Raw genomic sequence first — 18,660 nt, 5'->3', positions numbered from 1 at the left:
CATAGGTTCTAGACTGGCCTGGAAAGAACACTAAGAAAATAAATAGAGTACTGCTATTTGCCCATAATTATCCTGCACAGTCCTGCATTATTTGAGTTGGAAAGGATACAACTTAATTTGTTTCCTGATGGATAAATCCCAAACAATCTAAAAACAGATCTTGTTTTATCAACACAGAGTAATAAAAATTATAGTTACCTAGTAGCTTCTGAGTTTTACTGAAATCTCTGCTGCTAGTGGTATTCATCAACAATCTGCATTTTGAGCTTCTTCAGAAGTATACTGCTGGCACCTTCCTATTCCGAGTTGTTTTGAATAAACCATTTTGAGTGTTCTTCACTGAAGAAAGTTCTATTTATTACATTCTGACCATTCATAAAAATTAAGCTAGCAATTATGTCTGACAACATATCAGTGCTTTCTACATAAGTATCTTAAGGTCATCCCATTTGAGATAACTTAATTCCACACAAGTGGTAAGATTTTTCTTCCTTTCTGGTTCTGAATGTCTGTCTAAAAGAGGGCACTGATAAACCATATTGCCCTTAACTCTTGCAGGTTTACCAAAGAGATCATGTATGTGAACTCCTCATCCCAGGCTGAATTCTCAACTTAACGAGTTTTAATTTTGAAGAGCAAGTCTTTGATAAAATTGGAAAGTAAAGCTTTAATGGTATACTGAGTTACTGAAGTCTTTTAATAGCTTGTGCACTAGGACTTTTCACTGAGCTGTTCTCAGATGGACAGATGCCTCAAGTATGCTATGGCTTAAGCAGTTCACAAGGGCCAACATTCTCAACACGGACCAGGCTGATGTCTGATTCTGTATCATTCCCTCCATATCTGAGGTCCTGGTGGTGGTTGTAAGTGGGAGAAAAGTGCAGAAGACACATGGCTCAACTAGTAGAACCCCTATGTTGACAATTTTAGTGATCTGCATAAAAATTTAACCTCTGTCCATCTTCAAGAATAATGACTGGCGTGATAGTTGTCTCTCTGGGTTAAGTTAAAATGCCTCTCCTGGTTCTAACTGTATAATAGATTGTGGCTTAAAAGTCAACGTCACATTGCTGTCTGGAGCAATCAAAACCTGCAAACATTTTTTTTGAGGAACGGTTACTGAGTTGTTGACTACAATGCCTCTAATGAGTTAAGTTCTGGAGGTGGTAGTATTGCAGACTTTTCTATAGTTCTATTAGAATATGCAGTATGTGGACACACTTACAATCTACTGAAGCCAAACATCATAGCAAATACGAGGTTAGGGCGTTTCATATATGGTGAAAAATGGTTAAAAATATGCCTCTAAATTTAGTTACAGGCAGATACAGAAGTTATTTCTCTGTCTAAATGTAGATTAGATAGAGATAGATAGATAGATAGATAGATAGATAGATAGATAGATAGATAGATAGATAGATAGATACAATCTAAGGCATTGGAGGGTAAACTGACTTGTCCAAGGTCATAAAGAGCAACAATGGAAGAACCAGGATTTGAACCTTGGCTTTACTAGGCTGCTACTCCATTCTTGGATCTACATGCATGCCTTTCTTCCCCTTACCTGAAACCATCCCCAGGAATACCTCATTAAATTCCATGAATTGTATAGCTTTTTAGCCACAATGAGAACTGACAAAATCTGAGATACCTCCTGTGGCCTGGAAGTATTGGGATATGCGTGTAGGCTTCCTTTGAAGTTGAGAGCATAGCAAATCTTGCGCCTGAATCACTGGGAGAAGGGTAAGAGGAACCCGAATTACAGCTCTTTCATGCAAGGTTCCGCGTTAGGAGTTACGGACCTAGAAAGGGATCTGGGAGTCATCGTTGATAAAACGTTAAAAACATCTGCCCAGTGTGCTGCCGCGGCTAAGAAAGCACACAGAATGTTGAGTATTATTAGGAAAGGGATGGAAAACAAACACAAGGATGTTATAATGCCGTTGTATCGCTCCATGGTGCGACCGCACCTCGAGTATTGTGTTAAATTCTGGTCGCCGCATCTCAAAAAAAATATAAAAGGAATGGAACGACTTCCCTATGAGGAAAGGCTGAGAAGCTTAGGGCTCTTCAGCTTGGAGAAAAGGCAGCAGAGGGGTGATATGATAGGAGTCTACAAGATAATGAGCGGAGTAGAGCCGACAGATGTGAAGTGTTTGTTTACACTTTCAAACAACAACAAAACCAGGGGACACAAGATGAAGCTAGAATATGGTAGATTTAAAACAAATAGGAGAAAGTTTTTCATTACTCAGCGTGTAGTTAGACTCTGGAACTCGTTGCCAGAGAATGTAGTGACAGCAGCTGGCCTTACGGAATTTAAAGGGGGTTTGGACAGATTCCTGAGGGAAAAGTCCATTGAACATTTTTTTTTTGGGGGGGGGGGGGGGGGGGGGGGTTGCCGGGTTCTTGAAGCCTGGATTGTCCGCTGTCGGAGACAGGATGCTGGGCTTAATGGACCCTTGGTCTTTTCCCAGTATGGCGGTGCTTATGTACTTTTATTTGACCGGGAATTTATCCAGGGCCCTCAAGTCTAGGATGGGACGAATCCCCTCATTTTGAACAGCACAAGTAAGTACCTGAAATAGAATCCCTTCCCTTCTTCACCTCGTAGAAGAGGCTCGACCACGTAGGCCTTTAGAAGGGAGGAGAGTTCCTCTGCGAGTACTTCCTTGTGAAGAGACTTGATGAAGGATGCTCTCAAGGGACAATTTGGTAGTCTCCTTCGCCAATGTAGGGTGTAACCGGGACAGACAATTTGAAGAACCCATCGATTGGAGGTGACAAGGCCATTTTACACTCTCTCACTATGTTTTTTTTTTTTTTTTGTTACTTTAGTACCCCGCACTTTCCCACTCATGGCAGGCTCAATGCGGCTTACATGGGGCAATGGAGTGTGTCTGTGTGTGTATATACATTAAGGTATTTGAATATTGCTACCTTACACCTATCTTTATCCTCTCCTCAAGGGTATACACGTTTAGGTTCTTATGCCTCATTTCATATGGCTTTTATATTATGTGAGATAAAGCTCAGAGTAGAGTACTGCTATTTGCCCATAATTATACACAATTTTAAGAACCATTTTTACTCTATGAACATTTTTATAAAAGTAAACATTTGACAGTCACAAAATTCAACACGAACAGGTCTATGACAGAACAAAATTCTCCAAATAGTTTGGTTTATATTTACCTTAACTTTAAATTCCTTCAGTTCCATAGTATCCTGATGTTTAAATGGACTGCAATTAGTAGGAATAATTGGAATAGCATAGGCAGGTTTGATTGGCTGTCGCTGTGCCATGACCTCAGAGACAATCTCTCCACTATAGTCACCCAAATTATACCTGGAATAGAGTAACGGATGATGTTTAATTTAAACATCTCTCTTCTTTCATCTAACCCAAGACTTCCCAAACCTATCATGAGATAAACTTGCAAACATTGGAGACTCTGCATCTCCAAACATCTCATGTATATTTATTGTGGATATCCTGAAAATCTGATTGGCTGTGGGTCCCAAAGATACGTTTAGGAAGCCCTGAGCTACAATACTTTTCTGACACTCCCACTATTAATTAACAGAATGTGAGTTGCACTGACATGAAAACAGTAAATTTAAATGTACTTAAACCATTATGCTTGTCCTCAGCAATGGAATGGTGCAAAAGTGCAACAGAAGCTTTTCGAGACACGGACATACAGCTGTTGACAGACACCAATTCCTTAAAATATATATACACAGAAAGCAAAATTGCTTACCCTTAATAGCTGTTCTCAAAGGACAGCAGAATACCAGTTCTCACACGAGTGAAGTCATTAGACGGAGCTTTTAAACTTCAAAGCTTCTAGACTAGAGCATATATGGGATATCCCACATTCACATGAGTTTCCCCTCATATAGTTACTGATAAAAAGAACCAACTTCTTGGGGTAGGCAAGTGGATTTTGTGAAGGACTGATATCTTGTTGCCCCCCAAGAGAACATTTATTACACAGTAAAAATATGCTAAATTTCTCAAAGAACAAGCAGGGTACCAGCCTTCGCATGAGAATCTCTAGCTACAGTTTTCTTTAAACACAAAATAAAAAAAATAATAATATCAATGGGCAAACAAGTTTTTACTGGCAACAAATATTTTTACACTCTATACATTTTACTTAAAAAACAACAAAAATCAGTTCTATGGGGGAATGGCACTGGATTCTAAAGCTCAGCAAGATCTTACAACACATACTACTACATCAGGACTCTTCACCCAAAGAGTAATAGGATGTAAATATGTGGACTCTACTCCAAGTGTACAATCCTATCAGTAGACAAATTTCAGGAGAGAAACTCCATAAATACAAATATTAGCCAAGTAGACTTATGAATGCTACTACTATTTAGCATTTCTATAGCGCTACAAGGCATACGCAGCGCTGCACAAACATAGAAGAAAGACAGTCCCTGCTCAAAGAGCTTACAATCTAATAGACAAAAAATAAAGTAAGCAAATCAAATCAATTATTGAGTACAGGAAGGAGGAGGGTAGGTGGAGGCGAGTGGTTACAAGTGGTTACGAGTCAAAAGCAATGTTAAAGAGGTGGGCTTTCAGTCTAGATTTAAAGGTGGCCAAGGAAGGGGCAAGACGTAGGGGCTCAGGAAGTTTATTCCAGGCGTAGGGTGCAGCGAGACAGAAGGCGCGAAGTCTGGAGTTGGCAGTAGTGGAGAAGGGAACAGATAAGAAGGATTTATCCATGAAGGAGCGCACGGGAAGGGGTGTAGGGAAGGACGAGTGTGGAGAGATACTGGGGAGCAGCAGAGTGAGTACATTTATAGGTTAGTAGAAGAAGTTTGAATAGGATGCGAAAACGGATAGGGAGCCAGTGAAGCGACTTGAGGAGAGGGGTAGTATGAGTAAAGCGACCCTGGCGGAAGACGAGACGGGCAGCAGAGTTTTGAACCGATTGGAGCGGGGAGAGGTGACTAAGTGGGAGGCCAGCAAGAAGCAGATTGCAGTAGTCTAAACGAGAAGTGACAAGGGTGTGGATGAGGGTTTTGGTAGAGTGCTCGGAAAGAAAGGGGCGGATTTTACGGATGTTGTAAAGAAAGAAACGACAGGTCTTGGCGGTCTGCTGGATGTGAGCAGAAAAGGAGAGAGAAGAGTCAAAGATGACCCCAAGGTTTCGAGCCGAGGAGACAGGGAGAATGAGAGAGCCATCAACAGAAATAGAAAACGGGGGGAGTGGGGAGGTGGGTTTGGGGGGAAAAATGAGAAGTTCGGTTTTAGTTATGTTTAATTTTAGGTGGCGTTGAGACATCCAGATAGCAATGTCAGACAAGCACGCTGAAACTTTGGTTTGGATGCAAGGTGAGATATAAGGGGTAGAAAGGTAGATTTGGGAGTCATCAGCATAGAGATGGTAGGAAAAGCCATGGGATGAGATTAATGAACCAAGGGAAGAAGTGTAGATAGAAAAGAGGAGGGGACCAAGAACAGAACCCTGAGGTACGCCGACAGGCAGAGGGGATAGAAGTAGAAGAGGATCCACCAGAGTGAACACTAAAGGTGCGGAGGGAGAGGTAGGAAGAGAACCAGGAAAGGACAGAGCCCTGGAATCCAAGTGAGGACAGGATATCGAGGAGTATGCTGTGATCGACAGTGTCAAAAGCAGCGGAAAGATCAAGAAGAATGAGGATGGAATAGAGACTTCTGGATTTAGCCAGTAATAGGTCATTGGAGACTTTAGTAAGAGCAGTTTCGGTTGAGTGGAGAGGGCGAAAACCAGATTGTAGTGGGTCAAGAATAGCATGTGAGGAGAGAAAATCAAGGCAGCGGCGGTGAACAGCACGCTCAAGTAATTTGGAGAGAAAAGGGAGGAGGGAGATGGGTCGGTAATTAGAGGGACAAGTAGGGTCGAGTGAAGGCTTCTTAAGGAGAGGTGTGACCACAGCATATTTAAAGGCAGTAGGGACAGTTGCAGTGGAAAGTGAGAGGTTGAGAATGTGACAGATAAAAGGAATAAGAGCAGGTGAGATGGCATTAAGAAGGTGGGTGGGAATGGGATCAGAGGAACAGGTGGTACATTTTGAGGAACAAAGGAGAAGTGTAGTTTCCTCTATAGTAACTTTAGGAAAGGAGGAAAAAGAATGAGGGGAAGGAGAGAGAGAGGGGAACGGACTAGTGGAGGGAGAGGTGGCAAGGTAGAGAATTCAAGGTTTATCTTTTGAACCTTGTCGTGAAAGAATTCAGCAAGGGTCTGAGGAGATAATGAAGGGGAGTTGGGGGAGGGGGCACCTTGAGGAGAGAGTTCAATGTGGTGAAGAGAAGTCGAGGGTTAGAGCCAAGAGAGTTGGTCAGTTGGATATAATAATCCTGTTTGGCGCGTAAAAGAGCAGATTGGAAGGAGGTCAGCATGAACTTAAAAGTGTAGGAAATCAGCAAGGGCCCGAGATTTCCGCCAGAGGCGTTCGGCGGAGCGGGTACAGGAACGTAGGTAGCGGATATTAGAAGTCAGCCAAGGTTGGGGTTTTGTGCGCCTTATAGGGCGGGTCATCAAAGGTGCAAGAGTGTCTAAGGCAGAGGATAGAGTATTGTTGTAAGAAGAAACAGCCTCGTTGACAGACGTGGATGGTGCCACAGTAGAGAGGAGGTTTGAAACATGGAAGGATAGAGATGAAGGGTCAATATCATGACAATTCCTAGATAAATTAGATATAATAGGACGGGACTGGGAGGGAGGAGATTTAAGTGTGAAAATTATAAGATGGTGATCAGAGAGGGGAAGATCAGAGGCAAGGAAACTACAGGGTGAACAGTTGGAGGAGAAGATGAGATCAAGACAGTGACCATTTTGATGAGTGGGGGAGGTGGAGCATAGTTGGAGATTAAAGGAGGATGTTAAAGCGAGTAATGCCACAGCTTATCCCTAGAAATGAGCTATAAGAAAAAGCTATTTTTTAGGGCCTGCTGGGTATTTGTGACCTGGACTGGTCACTCTCTGAGACAAGATGTTGAGCTTAATAGACCATCGTCTGACACAGAATGCTTATCTTAAGATCTTATTTGGATTTAAAAAAATAAATAAAAAAAACCCTGGACAGACTAGTTTACTCCAGGCAGAACACTACTACTGCAATCCAAACTGAGCATGCATGGCCTGCTCACACTTGTGGACATGTGGCCTGTGAAAAAAAGTTAGAAGGAAGCAGGTATGGGAAGAGTCAAGATGGTGACGCCACCTCACAGGCATTTGGAAATGGTGAAGAAAAAGGTAAGCCGAGGGTATATCCCTCTGAACCTCAGCCAGATTCCACTCCAGTTTCTACCAGTCCAATGGATTCTTACCTCAGGCTTGAGGAAGCCAGCTCCAGCTCTTGGCAAATTGCTGGCTTGGCAGACTCCACAGCCAGAAGGGGTGTGACCATCTACTAACAGGTGAAGATAGGGAGCGCTGAACTGCACTGTCTAATAGGATGGAATGCTCCTTGGTCAGTCAGTATTTCTCATTACAAAGCAGAAGAAAACAGAATTATAACATTTCTCCTTCCCCACAGGGAAAAGTGATAAACCAAGAACTGAGAACATGTAAACTGATTATAGCAGTCCATTCTAAAATATAAAAATGCAGCAACAAGTTCCAACAGAGAGAAATAACTGATAAGAACCACCAGAAAACAGGGTGGGCCTCTGGATTCATCTGTTGTGACTAAAGGAAAGAAAATGATCAGGTAAGAAATAATTTTTTGTTATTTAGTGTCAGCAGCAGATAAATCCAGAGACTCTTGGGATATAGCAAACCAGACCTACAACAGGGTGGGAGCCCGACGCTCCCACAGATAGCACCATACTCCAAAAGTTGCATCTGACCGAGCAGAGACATCCAAACGGTACTGTGTGGAGAAGACATGCAATGAAGACCATGTCGCCGCCATACATATTTCCTCCAGGGAGAACAGATGGGCTACTGCCCAGGAAGTCATGAAAGCTCAGATAGAAGGTGCCTGGAATCTGGCCGGAAATGGTTTACCCACTAGTAAATACGCAGACACGATATCCTCCTTGACCCAGCAAGCTAGTGTGGCTTTGGAAGCTGCATTACCTTTCTGAGGTCCTGAGCAAAGCAAGAACAAATGATCTGACAAATAAATTTGTTGGTCACTTCCAAATAGTGTAAGAGTACATGGCGAATGTCAAGGAAGTGGGAAGAAACAAAAGTTGATTGAGATGAGAGGCAGAAACCATGTTAGGAAGAAAAGACGAGACTGTGTGCCCCGTCATAGCTTCAGCAGAAATCTGGAGGATCTTGACAGGACAAAGTCTGCAGTTCTGAAACCCTGCCTGGACTGATACCTGGATCTCTCATTAAAACTAGGCTGCCCCGGACGATAGCACCTGGTTATCTTTAAAACAAAAGCAAGCCTGACCTGAATGGAAAGAATGTTCAGATATGTCCCCAGGAAGACGCTGAGCCTTCGAGTCACTCAGATCTTTCACCAACTTCGCTAAGTCCTCACCAAACAACAGCTTGCCCTTAAAAGGGAGCTTAATCAACCACTGTTTGAAGCTGAATCTGCCGCCCAGTGGCACAACCAGAGCAAATAACAGGCTGTGACCACCAAAAACATCGGCTTGGTTGATGCTCGAATCAAGTCATGCAAGGAATCCGCCAAATATGCCAACCCTATCCACACATCTAGCAATTCAACAAGAGGTTGACTGTCTCTTCTGGAAGGAATCTGAAATCTGTTGCAACCAGCTAAGGCATGCCCCAGCAGCATGCAAGCTGAAGACAGCCGCCTGCAGAGAGAACTTCCGAATTGTCAGAGGAAGGCTGCTCTGAATCCACCAGTTCAGGCCGTTTGGCTTGGAAGGTCCAAGAAAGATGGAGATCAACAGCTGAGAAGAGACCCCTGAAGTGGTCTGAGGTGGAATCTGACCAATGGAAGAATGTCCAAGCTAGAGGCCTTTGCACCCAGAACTTGAACACAGTCCCAGACCCCAGGACCTGGTAGGGAAAGTAGAACCTGACTTGGGTGTAATCTCATACGCCAAGATTTGTGCTAGAAACAACTGACTTGGTGAAACTGAATACCAATCCTAAGGACTGAAGAAGATTAGCTATCTTGGATGAAACTTGCAAACTCTCTTGATAGGTCAGCAATCATGAGGTATGAATGAACCTGCAATACATCCTTGCGAAGGAAGGTTGCCACTACTACCTTGAAAAAATGTCCTTGGTGATGTGGAAAAGCTGAATGACATGGTCATAAATTGACAATGTTCTCCAAGGACTGCAAATCACAAATCTTCTGTGGGAAGGTGAAATGAGAATATGAAAGCATACTTCATTGAGATCCAGGGAGGTTAGAAACTCTCCCTGCAGGACTGAAAATATTACAGACTACAATGTTCCCATTGTAAAATATTGAACCTTTAACACTCTAACTCTTTTGAAATCCAAAATCAGGAGGAAGCTCCCTTCTTTGGAACTACAAAGTAAATGGAATAACGTCCCATTCCCGAATTGCAACTGGGGACAGTCTTGACTGTGCCTAAATGAATAAGTGTTTGCAAGGTGGATTTACCACTGTAGCTTAGTGTTAGCTGCTCCAGTCATGCAATGAACTGCTTGTCAAAGCAAGCAATATGGGAGAATGAAATAAAATATGACCCATTTGAAACAAAGCTGAGTTCCACAGCATCTAATATGATGCACAAATCACCGTTGAACCTGTGGCCTTCAGGTTGAAAGCCAGCTTGCAAAACAAAACTCACCACAGACAACATGGCCTTTTGGTGACTGCTGCCAACAATGAATCACTTTAGGCCAACGTAGCTTTTCCAGCTTAGGCGTGGAAATGGGATAATGACGCGACATAGCTGCTGCCACTTGAAGGGCAATGTCTGGGGTGACCCACTGAGCAGAAATGACTTCCTGCGTGGTCTCATGCACGGGAAAAGACTGAAGTGGTATTCTAGTGCTCACCATTTTAAGATTAGCAGAAGCAGGTGTAGCAGGATCAGAAGAAGAAATATCAAGAACCTGGAGAGCCACAGGTATAAACGAAGGCAACTCCTCCTTATGAAACACCCACACCACGATGGGATCATCAGGTTCCTCTGTAAATAGCTCCCCCTTCTCCAATTCCTCATGCATCAATGCAGAAAGGGACTGCCCTGAAACGACTTCCTCAGAATGATAGGGCGACAGGGGAGCAATACATCCTACTTCTCAGCTGGGCTGCAAATGTCTCCTCTTCTGGGCAGGGTCCACCAGCCAGATATCTACAAAGGCTGAGCTAAAAAGGAACAGTCAATTCCCCTACCAGACTTCTGCAACATATAGGTATTATGGAGCAGCAGAATGAACTGGGAGGAAAAAAAGTAAGACGACCCTACATCTGAAGAAACCCCCAGAGTGGCTGACATATGTGTAAGGAACTCTGAAGCAGTGCCAGGTAAAGAAGCTGACAGTAGTATTGCTCCCAAATTGTGCTGCTGAAAAAAAAAAAAAGGAAAAAAAAAAGAAAGGCTGCTGGATCACTTTCAGCACTATGAGGGGAATGAGCCCGCATCTGTCCCATGCAGGAAACCAACAAGGTCTCCCCAAACATGGCCCCCTCTGCCAGAGGTGAGTCTGCACAGCCACTCGGACCCTTCCCCAAATTCGGCAGCCATTGTAGAGAACACAAAAGTAAAACAGCAATTGACCCAAAGGTGAAAGAAAATTTAACGATACATTCACCCTGGGAAAGCCAGCTGTCGGAGTCCTGCTGGAAGCACACTCACATCCTCTCCATTATTAAGTCTTTTATTCCAGCCCAAATCAGTATCTCTCCTGCAGCCAAGGCTGTGGGCTTAAAAAAACTTTTTTCCCAGTGAGGAATGAGAATGGAGGACGGGCTAGAGAGGGGAGAAAGGTGGGAGGAGGGGCCTGGTATCACCAGGTGTACCCGATACAGCTGGCACTGCTCAGCCATGCACCTCAAAGCTCTACTGGACTGAGAGACCCAGAACAGGAGCCAACATCAGATAAGAGCAGGAGCTTGAAAGAGACCATCTATCTGCCTGCTAGAGATGGAAAATACTGACTGACCAAGCAAGGAGCACTCCATCCTTTAAGACAGTGCAGTTCAGCTGATAGATAGTAACAACCCACAAGTCTCTGGATTTATCTGCTACTGACATTAAGGAAATTAATGTTTTAAATGTATACGACATAATGGAGACCTCTGAGGCCCCAATGAACAAATTCCCCACTCTGTTTCATACAGCGTTGGGAAATAAGCACTGGAACAGTGTGGAGGGATTCAAGCCCTCATGATCAAAACTAATAGCATGCAAATTCATGTGCGCTATTAGTTTTGATCATGGGGGTACTTCTGCGGGAGAACTGTGCCTGGGCATGCGCCCAAGGCACAATCCTTCCGCATAAATTGTTTGACGGGTCATGTCCTGGGGGGAGAGGGGCACACCAGGCTGCCAGGCTTGTATGGTGGGGGGATGCAAGGGGATCCTTAACTTAACGCCAGCTCTGAGCTAGTGTAGGGTTAAGGTGCTATTCTGCCCGTATGATCAGAGCGCTATTCCCTGATCATATGGTCGGAACACCGTAGAGCTCATTTAAATCTAATTTAAATGAGTCCTGCAGTGTTCCCTGACATGAGTGCTGTAGACCCTTCTCATTATATGTGCGAAGGTAAATGTGGGCGTTAGTGGCCTCTAGCACTTGCATGTACCTTTGATCATCAGGGCTTCAATCTGTAACTCTTGCTATTCTGGTAATTACATTAGCTTTGTCTTCTGATTGTGACTGGTTGCCTTAACTATTTTTCAAGAAAAAGGATCTTGGGTCAGGATTTTCCTGAAATAACCAACAAAATCTAGAAAAGGAGAAAAAGTTTATTATTACTTAGACCAGGTGTCCATCAGTTAGGAGCACAGTTTTTCTTAAAGTACCCTTGTAAGTGTATTCTAAAGTTAAGTCGGTAAACTATGTTTTTTTTAATCCTCCAAAGCTTTCGGCTTTTATTAACAGCAGGAGTGTCATCTGTAGCTCACCAGTGAGGGGGGCAGTTTGAATTCTGTATATTTACTTTTGTTAATTGGAGAGCACTGTGTTGCGTGTTGTTTTTTTCTTTTTTGTTAAGTATAGTAAAACTATTTCCTTTCTGCTTGCTCACTACCCCAGTGACGTAGACTGGAATATAGGTTAATAATTTTCTTTTTATCATGAGTTTTACACTTATGTCTCTAAAATGAGTTCGTTTCCTTTCTTTTTTTTTTATGTACAAGATGATTCTTGGTTGTATTCTTTTTTGGAAATTCAATTAAAAAAAAAAGTTGGAAGGATAACTGACTGGTTAAAGCAACTTAAAAACGATCTTTGAACTAACTAACTAACTAACTTCCGCAGACTATTGAAGACCCATCTCTTTAACAAGGCATACCACAAAGATCAACAAATGTGAACTCCTACACATATTCCAGATCTGTTTTACAATATTTGCTTGCTAAACTACTATCCTGTTTTTTCATTATCATATTACCCAAGATCCTTCTGTAAACTAAATGTATATTTTCTTATATATTTCCACTATTCATGATGTATTGTAAGCCACATTGAGCCTGCAAAGAGGTGGGAAAATGTGGGACACAAATGCAACAAATAAAATAAATAAATCCACCACTACCTTAGACAGAAAGATAGACCACATGCAAACCACCAACCTATTATAAAAAAAACATGGATTCATGGGCATATTTATATGGAAAAACTGCTGTGCGACTAGCAAGAGATGCAGGAAGTGTACTGGTGTCTGAATTGTTGCCTGTATGATGATTCAGTGGATCTAAATATAGAAGACCAACATTCATTGAGCAGATCACACTCAAGGCAATCGGAGCACTTTTATAGCTCTGCATATGTCTAGTAGTACTACAGAAAAGTGAATGATACATACCTGTAGCAGGTGTTCTCCGAGGACAGCAGGCTGATTGTTCTCACGACTGGGTGACGTCCGCGGCAGCCCCCACCAACCGGAAAAAAGCTTCGCGGGACGGTCGGCACGCAGGGCACGCCCACCGCGCATGCGCGGCCGTCTTCCTGCCCGTGCGCGACCGCTCCCGCCAGTTGAATGACTAGCAAAAGATGAAACACACAACTCCAAAGGGGAGGAGGGAGGGTAGGTGAGAACAATCAGCCTGCTGTCCTCGGAGAACACCTGCTACAGGTATGTATCATTCACTTTCTCCGAGGACAAGCAGGCTGCTTGTTCTCACGACTGGGGTATCCCTAGCTTTCAGGCTCACTCAAAACAAGAACCCAGGTCAATTGAACCTCGCAACGGCGAGGGTACAACAGAAATTGACCTACGAAGAACAACTAACTGAGAGTGCAGCCTGACCAGAATAAATTCGGGTCCTGGAGGGTGGAGTTGGATTTACACCCCAAACAGATTCTGCAGCACCGACTGCCCGAACCGACTGTCGCGTCGGGTATCCTGCTGGAGGCAGTAATGTGATGTGAATGTGTGAACAGATGACCACGTCGCAGCCTTGCAAATCTCTTCAATAGTGGCTGACTTCAAGTGGGCCACTGACGCTGCCATGGCTCTAACACTATGAGCCGTGACATGACCCTCAAGAGTCAGCCCAGCCTGGGCGTAAGTGAAGGAAATGCAATCTGCTAGCCAATTGGAGATGGTGCGTTTCCCGACAGCGACCCCTAGCCTGTTAGGGTCGAAAGAAACAAACAATTGGGCGGACTGTCTGTGGGGCTGTGTCCGCTCCAAGTAGAAGGCCAATGCTCTCTTGCAGTCCAATGTGTGCAACTGACGTTCAGCAGGGCGGGTATGCGGCCTGGGGAAGAATGTTGGCAAGACAATTGACTGGTTAAGATGGAACTCCGACACCACCTTCGGCAGGAACTTTGGGTGGGTGCGGAGCACTACTCTGTTGTGATGAAATTTGGTATATGGAGCATGAGCTACTAGGGCTTGAAGCTCACTGACCCTACGAGCTGAAGTAACTGCCACCAAGAAAATGACCTTCCAGGTCAAGTACTTCAGATGGCAGGTATTCAGTGGCTCAAAAGGAGGTTTCATCAGCTGGGTGAGGACGACGTTGAGATCCCATGACACTGTAGGAGGCTTGATAGGGGGCTTTGACAAAAGCAAGCCTCTCATGAATCGAACGACTAAAGGCTCTCCAGAGATGGCTTTACCTTCCACACGATAATGGTAAGCACTAATCGCACTAAGGTGATTCCTTACTGAGTTGGTCTTGAGGCCAGACTCTGATAAGTGTAGAAGGTATTCAAGCAGGTTCTGTGCAGGGCAAGAACGAGGTTCTAGGGCCTTGCTCTCACACCAAACGACAAACCTCCTCCACTTGAAAAAGTAACTCTTTTTAGTGGAATCCCTCCTGGAGGCAAGCAGGACCCGGGAGACACCCTCCGACAGACCCAACGCAGCGAAGTCTACGCCCTCAACATCCAGGCCGTGAGAGCCAGAGACTGAAGGTTGGGGTGCAGTAACGCTCCGTCGCTCTGCGAAATGAGAGTCGGAAAACACTCCAATCTCCACGGTTCTTCTGAGGACAACTCCAGAAGAAGAGGGAACCAGATCTGACGGGGCCAAAAGGGCGCTATCAGAATCATGGTGCCGCGGTCGTGCTTGAGCTTCAGTAAGGTCTTCCCCACCAAAGGTATGGGAGGATAAGCATACAGGAGGCCGGTCCCCCAATGGAGGAGAAAGGCGTCCGACGCTAGCCTGCCGTGTGTCTGAAGTCTGGAACAGAACAGAGGCAGCTTGTGGTTGGTCTGAGAGGCGAAAAGGTCCACCGAGGGGGTGCCCCACTCTCGGAAGATCTTGCGTACCACTCTGGAATGGAGCGACCACTCGTGCGGTTGCATGACTCTGCTCAGTCTGTCGGCCAGACTGTTGTTTACGCCTGCCAGGTATGTGGCTTGGAGGAGCATGCCAAACTGGCACGCCCAGCGCCACAGCCCGACGGCTTCCTGACACAGGGGGCGAGATCCGGTGCCCCCCTGCTTGTTGACGTAATACATTGCAACCTGATTGTCTGTCCGAATTTGGATAATTTGGCAGGACAGCCGATCTCTGAAAGCCTTCAGCGCGTTCCAGATCGCTCGGAGCTCCAGGAGGTTGATCTGCAGATCCTTTTCCTGGAGGGACCACAGACCCTGGGTGTGAAGCCCATCGACATGAGCTCCCCAACCCAGGCGAGATGCATCCGTCGTCAGCACCTTCGTGGGCTGCGGAATTTGGAATGGACGTCCCAGGGTCAAATTGGTCCGGATGGTCCACCAGAGCAGTGAAGTGCTGCAACTGGTGGAGAGGCGGATGACATCTTCTAGATTCCCGGTGGCTTGGAACCACTGGGAAGCTAGGGTCCATTGAGCAGATCTCATGTGAAGACGAGCCATGGGAGTCACATGAACTGTGGAGGCCATATGACCCAGAAGTCTCAACATCTGCCGAGCTGTGACCTGCTGAGACGCTCTGGTCTGCGAAGCCAGGGCCAGGAGATTGGTGGCCCTCGCTTCGGGAAGGAAGGCCTGAGCCGTCTGGGTATTCAGCAGCGCTCCTATGAATTCCAGAGACTGGGATGGCTGGAGATGGGACTTTGGGTAATTTATCACAAACCCCAGCAACTCCAGAAGTTGAATAGTGCACTGCATGGACCGGAGGGCTCCTGCCTCCGAGGTGTTCTTGACCAGCCAATCGTCGAGATATGGGAACACGTGCACTCCCAGCTTGCGTAGGTAGGCCGCTACCACCACGAGGCACTTGGTAAACACTCGTGGGGCAGAGGCGAGCCCAAAGGGCAGCACACAATACTGAAAGTGCCGTGCGCCCAGGCGGAATCTGAGATACTGTCTGTGAGCTGGCAGTATCGGTATGTGAGTATATGCGTCCTTTAAATCCAGGGAACATAGCCAATCGTTTTTCTGAATCATTGGCAGAAGGGTGCCCAAGGAAAGCATCCTGAACTTTTCTTTGACCAGGAATTTGTTCAGGCCTCTCAGGTCTAGGATGGGACGCATCCCCCCTGTTTTCTTTTCCACAAGGAAGTACCTGGAATAGAATCCCTGCCCTTCCTGCCCGGGTGGTACGGGCTCGACCGCATTGGCGCTGAGAAGGGCGGAGAGTTCCTCTGCAAGTACCTGCTTGTGATGGGAGCTGAAAGACTGAGCTCCCGGAGGACAATTTGGAGGCAGGGAGGCCAAATTCAGGGCGTATCCGCACCGCACTATTTGGAGAACCCACTGGTCGGAGGTTATGAGAGGCCATCTTTGGTGAAAAAATTTTAACCTCCCTCCGACCGGCAGATCGTCCGGTACGGACACTTGTAGGGCGGCTATGTTCCCGTGGATCCAGTCAAAAGCCCGTCCCCGGCTTTTGCTGTGGAGGCGCAGGGGGCTGCTTAGGCGCACGCTGTTGACGAGAACGAGCGCGCTGGGGCTGTCCCTGTGCCTGGCGAGGCCTTCGGGCCGGCTGGTTGTACTTACGCTTCGCAAAAGAGTAAGGTGCAGCCTGCCGGGCCCGGGAAAAACGTCCACCTGTGGAGGTGGATGCTGAAGGCGCCCGGTGGGAGAGCTTGTCGAGAGCGGTTTCCCGCTGATGCAGTTGGTCCACCATCTGCTCGACCTTCTCACCAAAAATGTTATCCCCCCGGCAAGGGACGTCGGCCAGTCTCTGCTGGGTGCGGTTGTCCAGGTCAGAGGCACGCAGCCATGAGAGCCTGCGCATCACTATACCTTGGGCCGCAGCACGAGATGCCACGTCACAGGTGTCATAAATACCCCTGGACAGGAACTTTCTGCACGCCTTCAGCTGCCTGACCACCTCCTGATAAGGCCTGGACTGCTCCGGCGGGAGCTTATCAACCAGGTCCGCCAGCTGTTGCACATTGGTCCGCATGTGGATGCTCATATAGAGCAGATATGACTGGATGCGGGTCACGAGCATGGAGGATTGGTAGGCCTTCCTCCCAAACGAGTCCAGAGTGCGAGACTCCCGCCCCGGGGGCGCCGAGGCGGTATCCCTCGAACTCCGTGCCCTCTTGAGAGCAGAATCCACGACCGCCGAGTCATGAGGCAATTGGGGCCGCATTAACTCTGGGTCAGAGTGGATCCTGTACTGGGACTCTGCTTTCTTGGGAATGGTGGGGTTAGTTAATGGTCGCACCCAGTTCCGAAGCAGTGTCTCCTTGAGGACATTGTGCAGCGGTACCGTGGAGGACTCTCTAGGTGGTGATGGATAGTCGAGGACCTCGAGCATCTCGGCCCTCGGCTCTTCCACAGAGACCACGGGAAAGGGAATGCTGATAGACATATCCCGCACAAAGGAGGCAAAGGAGAGACTCTCAGGAGGCGAGAGCTTCCTCTCCGGTGAAGGCGTGGGGTCCGAGGGAAGGCCCGTAGACTCCTCTGAGGAGAAATATCTAGGGTCCTCCTCTTCCCCCCACGAGTCCTCATCCTCGGTATCGGACATAAGCTCATGTAGCTGAGTCCTGAACCGGGCCCGGCTCGACGTCGAGGCACCAAGGTCTCGGTGTCGTTGAGCGATGGGCTCCCGCGTCGGCGGGGACGGAGCTCCCTCCATCGACGTCGACGGGGACTCCACCTGCGTGGCGGTCGAGACCGGCACCGCAAGCGGCGGCGGTGTCGACTGCCCCGGCGCCGGGCTAGAGCTCGCCGGCGCCGAGGGCGCAAGCACCCCCGGCGCCGGCACAGCCTGGCGCATCAGCCCTTCCAGGATCCCCGGAAGGATGGCTCTGAGGCACTCGTCCAGGCCCGCTGCCGGGAAAGGCGGTGGGGCCGGTAGGGGTGTCGGTGCCAGAATCTGACGGGAGCCAGGAGACGACACCGAGGTGCCGGGACCCTGTTGCGTCGGCACCTCTATCACCGACGGGGATCTCTCCTCTCGATGGAGACGCTTCGGCGTCGACTCCTCTCCGATATGCATCGAGGGCGACCGGTGACGGCGCTTCTTATCCTTCTTCCGATGCCCGTCACCGGTGCCGGGAGGCATGGAGGAGGAGGATGACGATCCCCCTCGGTCTCGAGGGACCGGGTCAGACAGGGTTCGGTCCCGTGGGCCATGGGCTGAGGGAGTGACCGGGGCCGACTGCCCACGCGGCCTCTCACCTCTACCCTCACCGGCGGACCGGCGGGCCGACGGGACCTGTTCTCCTGGGGTCGATGCCATCGGTGCCGATGTCTCGGGCATCGATACCGGTACCGAAGGGCCGGGCGTCGATACCGATGCCGTCGAGGTCGACGTCGAGGGGCCGGCGCAAGTTCCAAAAATACGGTCCCGTTGAACTTGCCTCGCAACCTGAGTCCGTTTCCGGAGACCGAGACACAGGGGACACGACTTGAAATTGTGCTCCGGCCCGAGGCACTGGAGGCACCAAGCGTGGGTGTCGGTCTGCGAGATGGGCTGGCCGCACCGACCACACTTCTTAAATCCACTCGGGACCTTCGAGGACATCGACGGAAAAATCGCGTCGGCGAAATTAAAGTCGTCGATGGTGGCGGAAATCACACCTCGAAAAAGAAACGACCGTGCGGCCACTAGGCCGCAACGCAACGTCCCCGCTGGAAGCGAGGGAAAATGGGAGCGCGTGCTCCTTTTTTT

At 47.4% G+C, this 18,660-nt stretch overlaps 1 protein-coding gene across 3 annotated transcripts in view; it reads right to left on the bottom strand.

Moving 5' to 3' along the window:
* Positions 1 to 18,660, bottom strand: part of EPC1 (enhancer of polycomb homolog 1) — a 396,583-nt gene that overhangs the window by 140,008 nt on the left and 237,915 nt on the right. For all 3 annotated transcript variants that reach the window (XM_030199118.1, XM_030199129.1, XM_030199110.1), the window contains one exon: positions 3,196 to 3,349. In XM_030199118.1, coding sequence (XP_030054978.1) covers positions 3,196 to 3,349 — 154 coding nt within the window. The remainder of the gene's footprint in view (positions 1 to 3,195; positions 3,350 to 18,660) is intronic.

Source organism: Microcaecilia unicolor, chromosome 1, assembly GCF_901765095.1.
Source record: "Microcaecilia unicolor chromosome 1, aMicUni1.1, whole genome shotgun sequence".
NCBI classification, from domain to species: Eukaryota; Metazoa; Chordata; class Amphibia; order Gymnophiona; family Siphonopidae; genus Microcaecilia; species Microcaecilia unicolor.
This window is presented reverse-complemented; position numbering and strand designations above follow the sequence as displayed.